Source organism: Lissotriton vulgaris, chromosome 1_1, assembly GCF_964263255.1.
Source record: "Lissotriton vulgaris chromosome 1_1, aLisVul1.2, whole genome shotgun sequence".
NCBI lineage: Eukaryota > Metazoa > Chordata > Amphibia > Caudata > Salamandridae > Lissotriton > Lissotriton vulgaris.
Window position 1 is genome coordinate 1,624,946,120 of NC_141685.1, and position 13,659 is coordinate 1,624,959,778.

Consider the following 13,659-nt stretch of genomic DNA (forward strand, 5'->3'; position numbering starts at 1 on the left):
TAAGAAGCAAGGAGCCACATTGAAGTCACACTCTAAGTACCCCAATCCAAGATGGTGGTTGCTGTTACTCTTGAAAGACTACACAAAAACATGTCTTGAGATTACGAGCAGTTTCACTTTTTACTTGGTACAGTCTCCTGACTGCAGATGCAATGGCATGGATGCAAAATGTGCTGTCTGGAAAGTGCAGACATTTAGTATAAAAATAGCAGCAATAGTTCCTATCTACTATTCTACCCATTTTCTAACTCATTACTTCCATTGTTCACAGTCACCTTATGTGTCGGTCTCAATCTAGGACAGTAGTTGTGGCTGAAATCCTGACAGGAGCCTGGGAAAAAGTGTAGTGTAGTTCCTATATTCCCCAATAGGCTCTGCGCATTGGAATAATATATCCTATAGATTAGACGTAGGATTGAGGTTGACTAGGTCTCTATCGAATATATTAGACTTAATAGTGAGTGCCAGCTAGCTCAGAGGTCACTACCGCATAAACATGACAACTTTGTTTCCCAAAGAATAAACGTATCTTCAGAGTCGTGGAAACAATAGATCGATATTTTACTCAGTCAATAGTGCATGCTTCGTTTCATCAGAGGTGCAGAGAAATAGAGAGACGGGCATTTTCAATAAAAGGTTTATTGAACAGTCTTCTTTCTCATGCAGAGGAAATGAACTGCTACAATCGTAATACAGGCTGAAAAGTATAATGCGTACAGCGAGAAGATTATTATAAAATAACACTGTAAAACCATTGTATGGTTTCTAAGCCATTAGAATACATACATAAATAACAATGGCTAAAAGTACTCAACTGGTGCTTCTAAAATAGCCTACCCCAATGTACCTAACCTAAGTCTAGTACGCGGGAAGAAGTAAGTATGGTGTAGTGTAGGTTTAGTTTCTTTGCCAAGAATCTATCCAAGATTTCTCTTAGGGTCTAATCAGCTCCATACCTTAGTGTAGAATGAAGGAGGTCTGGTATCTCTGTCTCGGACTCTATTTACCAACACCCCACAAGGGGAGCTTGGAAACACTGGAGCTGGATTCTCAGTGAGAGAAAAGACAACTTCTCGATCAGTGTGTCAGCTGGAGGGTTGGCTTCCTTTGGCACTTGCTGTAACAAACTGCGTCGGGCAAGTAGATAGTTGAACTGCTCCAAATCACTGTGTGTCTGCTAGAGCAAGTGAAGGCATATTTATACCTTGAAGGTCCCTAGTTTGATGTAAAGTCGGACATAATAACGTCAGTAAAGAACCCAAAGGGAATGGTAGTTCTTTGTAAAGTCCATGAGTTCTTGGACAAATCAATATTCAAGCAAGGGGATGTCCCTGACTGCTTAAGCCGATTTTCGAAGAAATCGTTGTGACGTTTTGGTACGGGTGGAAGTAGCCATGCCTGTATTTGGACTGCATGGGCTATGTCTAAATATGGGTAGGATCTCTATGCCTATATTAGGGCAATGTGAATTGCCCCTATATAAGGGCATGAATCGGGAAAATTGCGCTTGGATCCTAAAACGCCATACAACACCCACTCCACTTTATTATGTTTGACATTACTAAATACTAAGTATCTAAAACATATCTAAAGCATGATGGAAAATGGTTGTACACGAAAATGAGCACTTGTGCTGTACGCATTTTAAAAGCAATTTTTTCATTCAAAGCATATGGTATGACATTGGAAATGCTATCCGAATGAATCACTAAAATACATTTATGAAATGGCTCTTAAATACAGAAGAAAAAGTAGAGACCATTCCATAACAGAATATATATAAATTGTTTAGTTTGTGGACAAGGTCAAATATTTTCTTTTGGAAGTATTCAAAGAATTCTTGTTCTCTATGAATAGTTCTACTTTAAGCAGATTACTTTGTGCCAAACAAAGTTAAATTTTGGAAAAAGTCAAATCGTAGAAAAATTGAGTTCTAAAGTTAGAAGTTTTGTTTTGGAAAGTGAAGGTCCAATACAGAGTCCGTGGAAGGCTGTGTGCTAATATCAAAAGTCAGTCTCATTGTTTGGAGAAAACATCAAATCTTCTAAGCTGGTGAAGAATTTGTCTATCACAGTAGATGAAAGTTGGACTACTTCGTTAAGTAGATCGGTAGCACAGAAATGTGAAGCATCGCCGTCAGCATTAGCCGCATTAGCAATGTTCGCAGTCGATGGAGATGGTACCTGTGTGCCTGTCGATCCACGTATCTCACAGTCAGCAGTTTGCGTCTGTGAGACCTCAAAGAACGCTCTCATCAGGATTGGTAGCCGCTGGGGACAACACGATGCATGGGCCGTTACTGAACCAAGCAAAGTATCAACATCCGTTGGGAGGACTGATGGGAGTGTCAGACAGATGTCCAACACGCATTCTTCTCCACATAGCAGGCATCGTAGAACAGGTAAGATGCAATCTTGCCAGATTGCTAGGAATGATAGAAACCACATGGTATTCAGATCTCTTAAACGAGCCCAGCCCAGAATCTGTATCATGTGCTCACGACACTTCATTGCCTGGAGAGTGTTCTCTACGGAAATCTGGGTGTCGCTGGTGATTGGACTTGCCATATCGGAGCAGAAGGAACAAAAATAGTATTCCTGCTACGAGTCCCAAAATGAGAGGCAGGCCGCCGAACACAGAGTGCACGAAGTTTGGAAATATGCCGAGGACAGCTTCAAAGGGTGCTAACAGTCCCGAAAAAACTGTCTTAAATACATGTACAAAACCACTGGTATCAGACATGTTTAAGATAAGATACAACTCACCATTTCTATGAAATGTATACGGCAGTTTGTGGATAAAAGGGCATGTATCTCTGCAGAAGACCTTGCAATTTGTAGTTCATACGTCTCTTTGGACGAGGTCAGTGGCACAGTTTTTTGTAAAAGAATGGCTTTCATTCTGCTTAAAGTATCAATTCGTATAGAAGAGATGTTCAGTGAAGGCCATAACGGCGACTCCCCGTCTGTCTTAGTTTTAGGAAACAATACTTGCATACAACAAATGACCCTGGCTGAAACAGTTACGAGATAGGCTATTCCTGGCAACATGCCACAGCAGCTGTGATCATTCAACATAATATAGCTTCCATTTGAAAGCTGCTTAAAAATTGGATCTATCACTGCAGCTGGAGAACCTTGCAGGTGCCAGGATAAGTTGGTAGAAGAACCATCACAGGCTCCGTGTAAGTTAATACCCAGGCATAAAAGTGTACCGCTAAGTGCGCTTTTGTAGTTGTGTGTACAGTAATTCCCAGGTTGACTTGATGTATTCTTTACCCAACCTTTCATATACGCCTCCTGGTATATGTTTTAAGCAATACTGAAATTGGAAAATCGTCACCGGCAGAGTGATTGTGCCGTGTATTATCCATTCTGTTGCTGGCTTTTCAGAAACAGTTAATGGTAATCTTTACAGTTTTTCTATGCTCAGCACCATATAGTCTGCTCCTCTTTGTGCCAGAGTGATTTGTTTATCTGTAAGGTTAAATTCAGAAAACAGTGACGTGGTGTTGATTAGACACCATGGCACATAGCCAGAACGCAGATTTTGTAACGTCCAGCCTAAAAGCATTATAGAACGCTATTGTGACTGTCCATGCTGTAACATGAGCAAATCCTGTTCCATTATGTCAATGGCAGAGGATACTCTGCTGTCCAAAGAATAAATTCTGGATGAGAGAGTCGTTAACCCATTGTCAACTACAGAGAGATTTCTCTAAATTAATACAATCAATTTCTCGTATTCGTTCTGCAGTCTCTGCTTGTGTCCCCTTCAAAGCTTCATTATAAATGGCATATATACCAGCGTATATAAAACGTTTATGACGTGGCTATACAGGTCCTTGCAAAAAGTCCCTTAAATCAACGTCATTTTTAAGTAAGGATAAGTGTTGTTTTACCTCTGTAAGTGTGGACTTTTGTAGCCACTCAAGGCACAGTTTTCCTACACTGTATGTTGTTACTATCCCTGGATGTTGTCACTGGACATATCTTGGATCTGGTCTAGTGAATGTAAACCAGTGTGTCTTGTCAGGAATCTATCTTGACAGTTGTTTGTGTCTGTGGACCAGATTAACCATTTCTTCCAATCAGGATCAGCTCTGTTTTTAAGTAAAATTGTTTTTACGTCAACTACCCCCTCTGAAGTGTTCTTACTATCAGGTGTAGGTATGGACGGTTTATTTAAATCTTTTATCTTAGCTAAGCCAAGACAAGATGTCTGTTGAACAGTGTGATTTAAAAACATTATTTGTTCAAGGATGATGCAGGCTCTAAATAAAGCTTCTAGTCCCTGCACCTGCCAATCTTTGGGGCTCCAGACAGTTTTTGTCTCAATGTTATCTTTCCAAAAGTCAAAACCTAATGTAGACAACTGAGCATAAAAGCCCGCAGAATAAATTTGCTTTGTATTAGTCAATATACTTTTCATTCCTGTCTTATTAACATTTTTAAAATAAAATGTTTCTGGATTTGAGACATTAAAACCTGAGAAGTATGGAAATTTGTCATAAAATGTTTTTGAGCTACTCTTCGGTGGCGTTGGACAATGTTCCCATTGATTATCAGTATAAACATTTCTAGGGTTTGCAGATTTGTGCAAATGATGATGACCAAAGTGATTATAACAGTACATTTGTTCATAATCTGATGAACCATCTAAGTATTCATGTTTTGTAAATTTTGCAAAACACTCTGTGTCTGACATCATGTTATTAACACTTTCAAAGTCCCAATCATCAGAAAATGTGCTGGGTGAAACAAAGTCACTTAAGGAAACCTTGAATTGGTGTAGAATCTTCAACAGCTCTGCAGGACCGAAGATGTCATAATCAGTTCTGTCCCAAGCTATACCACCAGGTATAGGAACGGCTGTGATGTTCACTGATGACAAGTCTCTTTGTTCACAATGAGATGATTTGTGTGGCTTAACGAGTAAGTTGATGTTCTTACTTGCTGTGTCCATTTTACTAGATCTTCCATTTATTAGCATTCCCAAAGTTAGTACAAGAGTCAGCCATGGTCCGAGGATAAATACGCCTAACACAATCCAAAGTTCAACCCATGGAAGAGAACATGTGGTGAATACCTGTCATAGTGGCTTATTTTAAGTTTACTGAGCAAAACCCTGTCAATATTTGGACAGAAGTGATTGAGGGGATTTGTGGGTTGATGAGTAACACCATGAGAACAGAGAGCAAACCAAACTCTCTTTAACTAGCGTAAAGAGGAAGGTGTTACCTAGTAGGGTTGCAGTTTCTTTATTACCACAGTACATAGGAATTGAAGGCTTACAATCTCTGGAAGACTGACTTCAAAGTGTCTGTTTAGGGACACTCCCTTGGATTCAACCCCTGTGGTTGTGAGTAATGTATCAATCTACTCCTCCTGTGGAGCCAAGGTTGGCTAACAGAGAGGATGAGTACCAAGATCCATTTCCTACAGTCCTGTAAGGACTGCTTCAACTATGTGCAGATACCCCTCCTTCTCACCCAAAGAATCTAAAACTGTTATAAATAACACATTTATCTAATAATGGCTCATCCTACTCATGAAGTTGGGATCTTTCCGTATGACTTTAAGGTTGTGTCCCATATAGGCTGTGTAGCGGCTGTTAACGCACAGTGCAAAGAAGCAATAACTAGGTTTGCTTTAATGTTCACTACATAAAGATCATTAAATGTTCAGCTGCAGAGATCATGAGGAAGAAAATGATGTTGATGAGGTGATTCAATATTTAAAAAGAGAATATTAAAAAGAAAGTAAGTTAGATAGAACACTTACAAAGAGACAGATGAGCAGAGAGCCAGACACCGAAGCGAACACCCAGTTCAGAGACTGCTACTGAGAGGCAGCTGCAAGTTAAGGAAGCAAACCAGCATTCTAGAGGAAAGACAGAGAGTTCAGACACTTGGAGTGAGACAGTTAAAGAGAACCCCTGATGATAATCACTCACTCAAACAGGTATATTAAAAACTATCTTTCATCAGATAACTTTTTACCAATATCCAGGAGTATGTTATGTATGTTATGTATAAAAACTTATAAAGCACACTTTCATCATGCGGTTTCTTGGCGCTGGTAAGCATAAGGAGAACAAAACGGTTTGAGAAACAAAGGGTGAAGACAGCCAAAAGGAAAGCCTAATCATAGGCCTTGCGAAACAAGAGGGTTTTCAAAGAAGATCTAAACTGAGTATAGGAAGATGTGAGCCTGAACTCAGGAGGAAGTGCTTTCCAAAATGAAGGTGCAAGGAAAGAAAATCGTAGCCCCCCCATGTTTCTTGCGTTTGAAGGAAGGGAAAGTGAGCAGGGCCAAGCGGAAAGACCTGAGGTTGCGGGAGGGGACATAGCTGCACAAGAGAGAAGAAATAAAGGCAGGGCCGAGGCCAGCCAGCGCCTTGAAGACGATGCAGCCCAGTTTGAAATAACCGATTTACAAAAGGGGGTGGTGATGAACAGAGTGTCTGAATTGAGCAGACCACTCTTACCCAGTCCAAAGATCAGGGCTTGATCCATCACCGTTATTTATCTCACTGCCCCATCCCAGCTCAGAACCTGGCTATATGCAAATCAGTCTGTCCCTGGCCCAGTGCATCATGGGAACAGGGCAGACTAAACTACCAAGCCAATTCTTTACCAGAAAGGAGACAAGCTACCGGGGACCGGTTTCTGGCATTTCAGCCTCTTCGGCCCGGCTTGCTTGAATCCTGATGGAGCAGTGAGAAAGGGACTCATGTCTGAGTATACCCTGCCACACCTATAGTGGCCAAAATCGATTTACAAAAGGGGGTGGTGATGAACAGAGTGTCTGAATTGAGCAGACCACTCTTACCCAGTCCAAAGATCAGGGCTTGATCCATCACCGTTATTTATCTCACTGCCCCATCCCAGCTCAGAACCTGGCTATATGCAAATCAGTCTGTCCCTGGCCCAGTGCATCATGGGAACAGGGCAGACTAAACTACCAAGCCAATTCTTTACCAGAAAGGAGACAAGCTACCGGGGACCGGTTTCTGGCATTTCAGCCTCTTCGGCCCGGCTTGCTTGAATCCTGATGGAGCAGTGAGAAAGGGACTCATGTCTGAGTATACCCTGCCACACCTATAGTGGCCAAAATCGATTTACAAAAGGGGGTGGTGATGAACAGAGTGTCTGAATTGAGCAGACCACTCTTACCCAGTCCAAAGATCAGGGCTTGATCCATCACCGTTATTTATCTCACTGCCCCATCCCAGCTCAGAACCTGGCTATATGCAAATCAGTCTGTCCCTGGCCCAGTGCATCATGGGAACAGGGCAGACTAAACTACCAAGCCAATTCTTTACCAGAAAGGAGACAAGCTACCGGGGACCGGTTTCTGGCATTTCAGCCTCTTCGGCCCGGCTTGCTTGAATCCTGATGGAGCAGTGAGAAAGGGACTCATGTCTGAGTATACCCTGCCACACCTATAGTGGCCAAAATCGATTTACAAAAGGGGGTGGTGATGAACAGAGTGTCTGAATTGAGCAGACCACTCTTACCCAGTCCAAAGATCAGGGCTTGATCCATCACCGTTATTTATCTCACTGCCCCATCCCAGCTCAGAACCTGGCTATATGCAAATCAGTCTGTCCCTGGCCCAGTGCATCATGGGAACAGGGCAGACTAAACTACCAAGCCAATTCTTTACCAGAAAGGAGACAAGCTACCGGGGACCGGTTTCTGGCATTTCAGCCTCTTCGGCCCGGCTTGCTTGAATCCTGATGGAGCAGTGAGAAAGGGACTCATGTCTGAGTATACCCTGCCACACCTATAGTGGCCAAAATCGATTTACAAAAGGGGGTGGTGATGAACAGAGTGTCTGAATTGAGCAGACCACTCTTACCCAGTCCAAAGATCAGGGCTTGATCCATCACCGTTATTTATCTCACTGCCCCATCCCAGCTCAGAACCTGGCTATATGCAAATCAGTCTGTCCCTGGCCCAGTGCATCATGGGAACAGCGCAGACTAAACTACCAAGCCAATTCTTTACCAGAAAGGAGACAAGCTACCGGGGACCGGTTTCTGGCATTTCAGCCTCTTCGGCCCGGCTTGCTTGAATCCTGATGGAGCAGTGAGAAAGGGACTCATGTCTGAGTATACCCTGCCACACCTATAGTGGCCAAAATCGATTTACAAAAGGGGGTGGTGATGAACAGAGTGTCTGAATTGAGCAGACCACTCTTACCCAGTCCAAAGATCAGGGCTTGATCCATCACCGTTATTTATCTCACTGCCCCATCCCAGCTCAGAACCTGGCTATATGCAAATCAGTCTGTCCCTGGCCCAGTGCATCATGGGAACAGGGCAGACTAAACTACCAAGCCAATTCTTTACCAGAAAGGAGACAAGCTACCGGGGACCGGTTTCTGGCATTTCAGCCTCTTCGGCCCGGCTTGCTTGAATCCTGATGGAGCAGTGAGAAAGGGACTCATGTCTGAGTATACCCTGCCACACCTATAGTGGCCAAAATCGATTTACAAAAGGGGGTGGTGATGAACAGAGTGTCTGAATTGAGCAGACCACTCTTACCCAGTCCAAAGATCAGGGCTTGATCCATCACCGTTATTTATCTCACTGCCCCATCCCAGCTCAGAACCTGGCTATATGCAAATCAGTCTGTCCCTGGCCCAGTGCATCATGGGAACAGGGCAGACTAAACTACCAAGCCAATTCTTTACCAGAAAGGAGACAAGCTACCGGGGACCGGTTTCTGGCATTTCAGCCTCTTCGGCCCGGCTTGCTTGAATCCTGATGGAGCAGTGAGAAAGGGACTCATGTCTGAGTATACCCTGCCACACCTATAGTGGCCAAAATCGATTTACAAAAGGGGGTGGTGATGAACAGAGTGTCTGAATTGAGCAGACCACTCTTACCCAGTCCAAAGATCAGGGCTTGATCCATCACCGTTATTTATCTCACTGCCCCATCCCAGCTCAGAACCTGGCTATATGCAAATCAGTCTGTCCCTGGCCCAGTGCATCATGGGAACAGGGCAGACTAAACTACCAAGCCAATTCTTTACCAGAAAGGAGACAAGCTACCGGGGACCGGTTTCTGGCATTTCAGCCTCTTCGGCCCGGCTTGCTTGAATCCTGATGGAGCAGTGAGAAAGGGACTCATGTCTGAGTATACCCTGCCACACCTATAGTGGCCAAAATCGATTTACAAAAGGGGGTGGTGATGAACAGAGTGTCTGAATTGAGCAGACCACTCTTACCCAGTCCAAAGATCAGGGCTTGATCCATCACCGTTATTTATCTCACTGCCCCATCCCAGCTCAGAACCTGGCTATATGCAAATCAGTCTGTCCCTGGCCCAGTGCATCATGGGAACAGGGCAGACTAAACTACCAAGCCAATTCTTTACCAGAAAGGAGACAAGCTACCGGGGACCGGTTTCTGGCATTTCAGCCTCTTCGGCCCGGCTTGCTTGAATCCTGATGGAGCAGTGAGAAAGGGACTCATGTCTGAGTATACCCTGCCACACCTATAGTGGCCAAAATCGATTTACAAAAGGGGGTGGTGATGAACAGAGTGTCTGAATTGAGCAGACCACTCTTACCCAGTCCAAAGATCAGGGCTTGATCCATCACCGTTATTTATCTCACTGCCCCATCCCAGCTCAGAACCTGGCTATATGCAAATCAGTCTGTCCCTGGCCCAGTGCATCATGGGAACAGGGCAGACTAAACTACCAAGCCAATTCTTTACCAGAAAGGAGACAAGCTACCGGGGACCGGTTTCTGGCATTTCAGCCTCTTCGGCCCGGCTTGCTTGAATCCTGATGGAGCAGTGAGAAAGGGACTCATGTCTGAGTATACCCTGCCACACCTATAGTGGCCAAAATCGATTTACAAAAGGGGGTGGTGATGAACAGAGTGTCTGAATTGAGCAGACCACTCTTACCCAGTCCAAAGATCAGGGCTTGATCCATCACCGTTATTTATCTCACTGCCCCATCCCAGCTCAGAACCTGGCTATATGCAAATCAGTCTGTCCCTGGCCCAGTGCATCATGGGAACAGGGCAGACTAAACTACCAAGCCAATTCTTTACCAGAAAGGAGACAAGCTACCGGGGACCGGTTTCTGGCATTTCAGCCTCTTCGGCCCGGCTTGCTTGAATCCTGATGGAGCAGTGAGAAAGGGACTCATGTCTGAGTATACCCTGCCACACCTATAGTGGCCAAAATCGATTTACAAAAGGGGGTGGTGATGAACAGAGTGTCTGAATTGAGCAGACCACTCTTACCCAGTCCAAAGATCAGGGCTTGATCCATCACCGTTATTTATCTCACTGCCCCATCCCAGCTCAGAACCTGGCTATATGCAAATCAGTCTGTCCCTGGCCCAGTGCATCATGGGAACAGGGCAGACTAAACTACCAAGCCAATTCTTTACCAGAAAGGAGACAAGCTACCGGGGACCGGTTTCTGGCATTTCAGCCTCTTCGGCCCGGCTTGCTTGAATCCTGATGGAGCAGTGAGAAAGGGACTCATGTCTGAGTATACCCTGCCACACCTATAGTGGCCAAAATCGATTTACAAAAGGGGGTGGTGATGAACAGAGTGTCTGAATTGAGCAGACCACTCTTACCCAGTCCAAAGATCAGGGCTTGATCCATCACCGTTATTTATCTCACTGCCCCATCCCAGCTCAGAACCTGGCTATATGCAAATCAGTCTGTCCCTGGCCCAGTGCATCATGGGAACAGGGCAGACTAAACTACCAAGCCAATTCTTTACCAGAAAGGAGACAAGCTACCGGGGACCGGTTTCTGGCATTTCAGCCTCTTCGGCCCGGCTTGCTTGAATCCTGATGGAGCAGTGAGAAAGGGACTCATGTCTGAGTATACCCTGCCACACCTATAGTGGCCAAAATCGATTTACAAAAGGGGGTGGTGATGAACAGAGTGTCTGAATTGAGCAGACCACTCTTACCCAGTCCAAAGATCAGGGCTTGATCCATCACCGTTATTTATCTCACTGCCCCATCCCAGCTCAGAACCTGGCTATATGCAAATCAGTCTGTCCCTGGCCCAGTGCATCATGGGAACAGGGCAGACTAAACTACCAAGCCAATTCTTTACCAGAAAGGAGACAAGCTACCGGGGACCAGTTTCTGGCATTTCAGCCTCTTCGGCCCGGCTTGCTTGAATCCTGATGGAGCAGTGAGAAAGGGACTCATGTCTGAGTATACCCTGCCACACCTATAGTGGCCAAAATCGATTTACAAAAGGGGGTGGTGATGAACAGAGTGTCTGAATTGAGCAGACCACTCTTACCCAGTCCAAAGATCAGGGCTTGATCCATCACCGTTATTGAAATAACAGCGCTCGGCCACTGGAAGCCAGTGTAAGGATTTTAGCAAGGGACGGACGTGCTGATGTCTGGGCTGGTGAAAGATCAGTTGGGCCGCCTGGTTCTGGACCCTCTGGAGCCGGTTCAGTTGGTAGGCCGGGATCCCGACATATAGGGAGTTTGCGTAGTCGACCTCGGACATGACCAGGGCCAGGAGGGCCAGGGTAAGTGCCTCGGTCGTGAGAAAGCGGGCGATCTTCCGAATAGTTCGAAGATGGAAAAAACTGGAAGACACCACAGAATTAATTTGCGCCTTCATTGACAGATCTTTAGAAATAATCACTCCGAGGCTTTTGACAGAGTCGACAGGGCAAGGGGGACTGCCGAGGTCAGAGGGCCAGAAATTGGAATTCCATGGATTGGAGCCCCCCCCCCGATAAGAACCAGCTCGGTCTTATCGGGGTTCAGTTTCAGGTGGTTTTCTCCCATCCAGTCGCTGATGTGGCGCAGAGTCGACTGAAAATTATCACCTGATTGGTCCGAGGGGTCGATGTTAAAAATAAGCTGGATGTCATCTGCATAATTGAAAGCAGTGACATGGTTTCCTCGCAGGGACCGAATCAGAGGGGTAAGGTAAAGGTTAAAGAGGAGGGGGAGAGGGAAGAGCCCTGAGGGACGCCACATGATAGCCCAACCTGGTCCATGGTAAATTGAGAGAGGCGGACGGCCTGGTGTCGATTGCTCAAAAATGAGCGGACCCAGTTGAGGGCTGTCCCCTGGATGCCGGCCTCCCCGACACGGCCAACCAAAATATCCTGGTCGACCGTGTCAAAGGCCGCCGATAAATCCAGGAGCACCAGAGCCTGACTGATGTTAAAGTCCGCTCCTCTCCGCAGCTCCTCCATCACCGAGAGAATGACCGACTCGGTGGAATGGGCGGGTCTAAAACCGGCCTGTTGGGGGTCGAGGTACTGCGAGTGCTCGATGAAAGGGCTCAGGACAGAGGTGACGTGAACCTCTAGGACCTTGCTCAGGTAGGGGAGTAAGGAGATAGGGCGGAGTAATCTCTAATTCATCAAACCATCATTTAAAGCCCCACTTCCAGTCTCACTACTGCCTCTGGGTTCTGAGGTATCTTCGAGTCAGTCTCATTTGAACCACTACTGTCTACTCTGCCATCCTCCCTCCTCCGCCTGGCCTTGCACCGATCTCACTAATTTTCATATCTTCCTCTTGACATCATCATGGGTTAGGATACTCCCCTTCATAAAGCCATTCCCCTGAAAACAGCCTTTTGTTCCACTTCTCGCTTATTAACATCTTTGTTATTAGTCTATGAACAACAACGCTTTATCTCACCTTTTATAGCAGAAGACAGTGACTCCTGTGGCCTATACGTATAATACTAATAACTGGAATGCTCAATGGCATGTACTTGAGTGGGAAATGAATGTCAGAAAAAGAATCAGAACCATACACTTAGTCGAATTGTCAAAAAAACTTTTACTAATATGATGGTGTTAATAATAGAAAATGTGAAACAAAAGGTGCTCGGTGTCCCAGGTGAAGCAGAACCTTAAAAAGGAGGGGGAGTACTAGTGAGCTGTACGAAAGGTTTCTGTATATATCAAACGACCACAATACCAAATATTAAATGAAACATCAATACTCTAGTAAAAGGCTGAGAGGGTAGTTTATTTGTAATTTGTGTCGAAGACATTTTAACCCAAAGGACAATAGGGGGTCTCATCAGTACCTTGTAATATGGAACACCAGAAATTACAACAGTGCCAATGAACTACCAATGTGATCAGTGAAAGACACCAGGAAAGTTTTGTGGCTCAAGACTGGGTGAGGAAAAAGAAAACCGCTACCCCTTATCGTATAGGACTGTCTACTCTCACCTCCACCTCACCGTGGGGTGAGTTTCTTTGAGACTATTACAGTCTTTTTAAAGGAGTTTGGGTAAAATATTTCATTTTACCCATTATCCTATTCTTCCTTTCTCACTAACCGTGCCCAGCTGGGCCCGGCTGTGAGTTTTTTTCTTTTTCCTCACCCAGGCTTGAGCGTTCCTGTTATTAGTTTTATACACATAGGCCACAGGAACCACTGTCTTCTGTTATATGATACATACCCTGGTTCCGTGTGAGAGGGTAACCCTTGTTTTGGATACAGATTATCTCACCTTGTAGCTCAACAAGTTGATGCAGTCTGGTCTTCGTTCCAATAGCTCCTGCAGAACCACCCTACTTCCTCCATAGGCTGCAAAGTGTAGAGGAGTGAGACCACTCTATGGAGGAAGCATACAAACAGCATAGCATGAACATGACAAACA

General features: G+C 45.0%; 1 protein-coding gene across 1 annotated transcript in view; it reads right to left on the minus strand.

Annotated features, from left to right (window-relative positions):
- LOC147750925 (ankyrin repeat and FYVE domain-containing protein 1-like) overlaps positions 1 to 13,659 on the minus strand; it is a 176,911-nt gene that overhangs the window by 33,818 nt on the left and 129,434 nt on the right. The window contains exon 4 of the mRNA XM_086931741.1: positions 13,510 to 13,614. Coding sequence (XP_086787867.1) covers positions 13,510 to 13,614 — 105 coding nt within the window. The remainder of the gene's footprint in view (positions 1 to 13,509; positions 13,615 to 13,659) is intronic.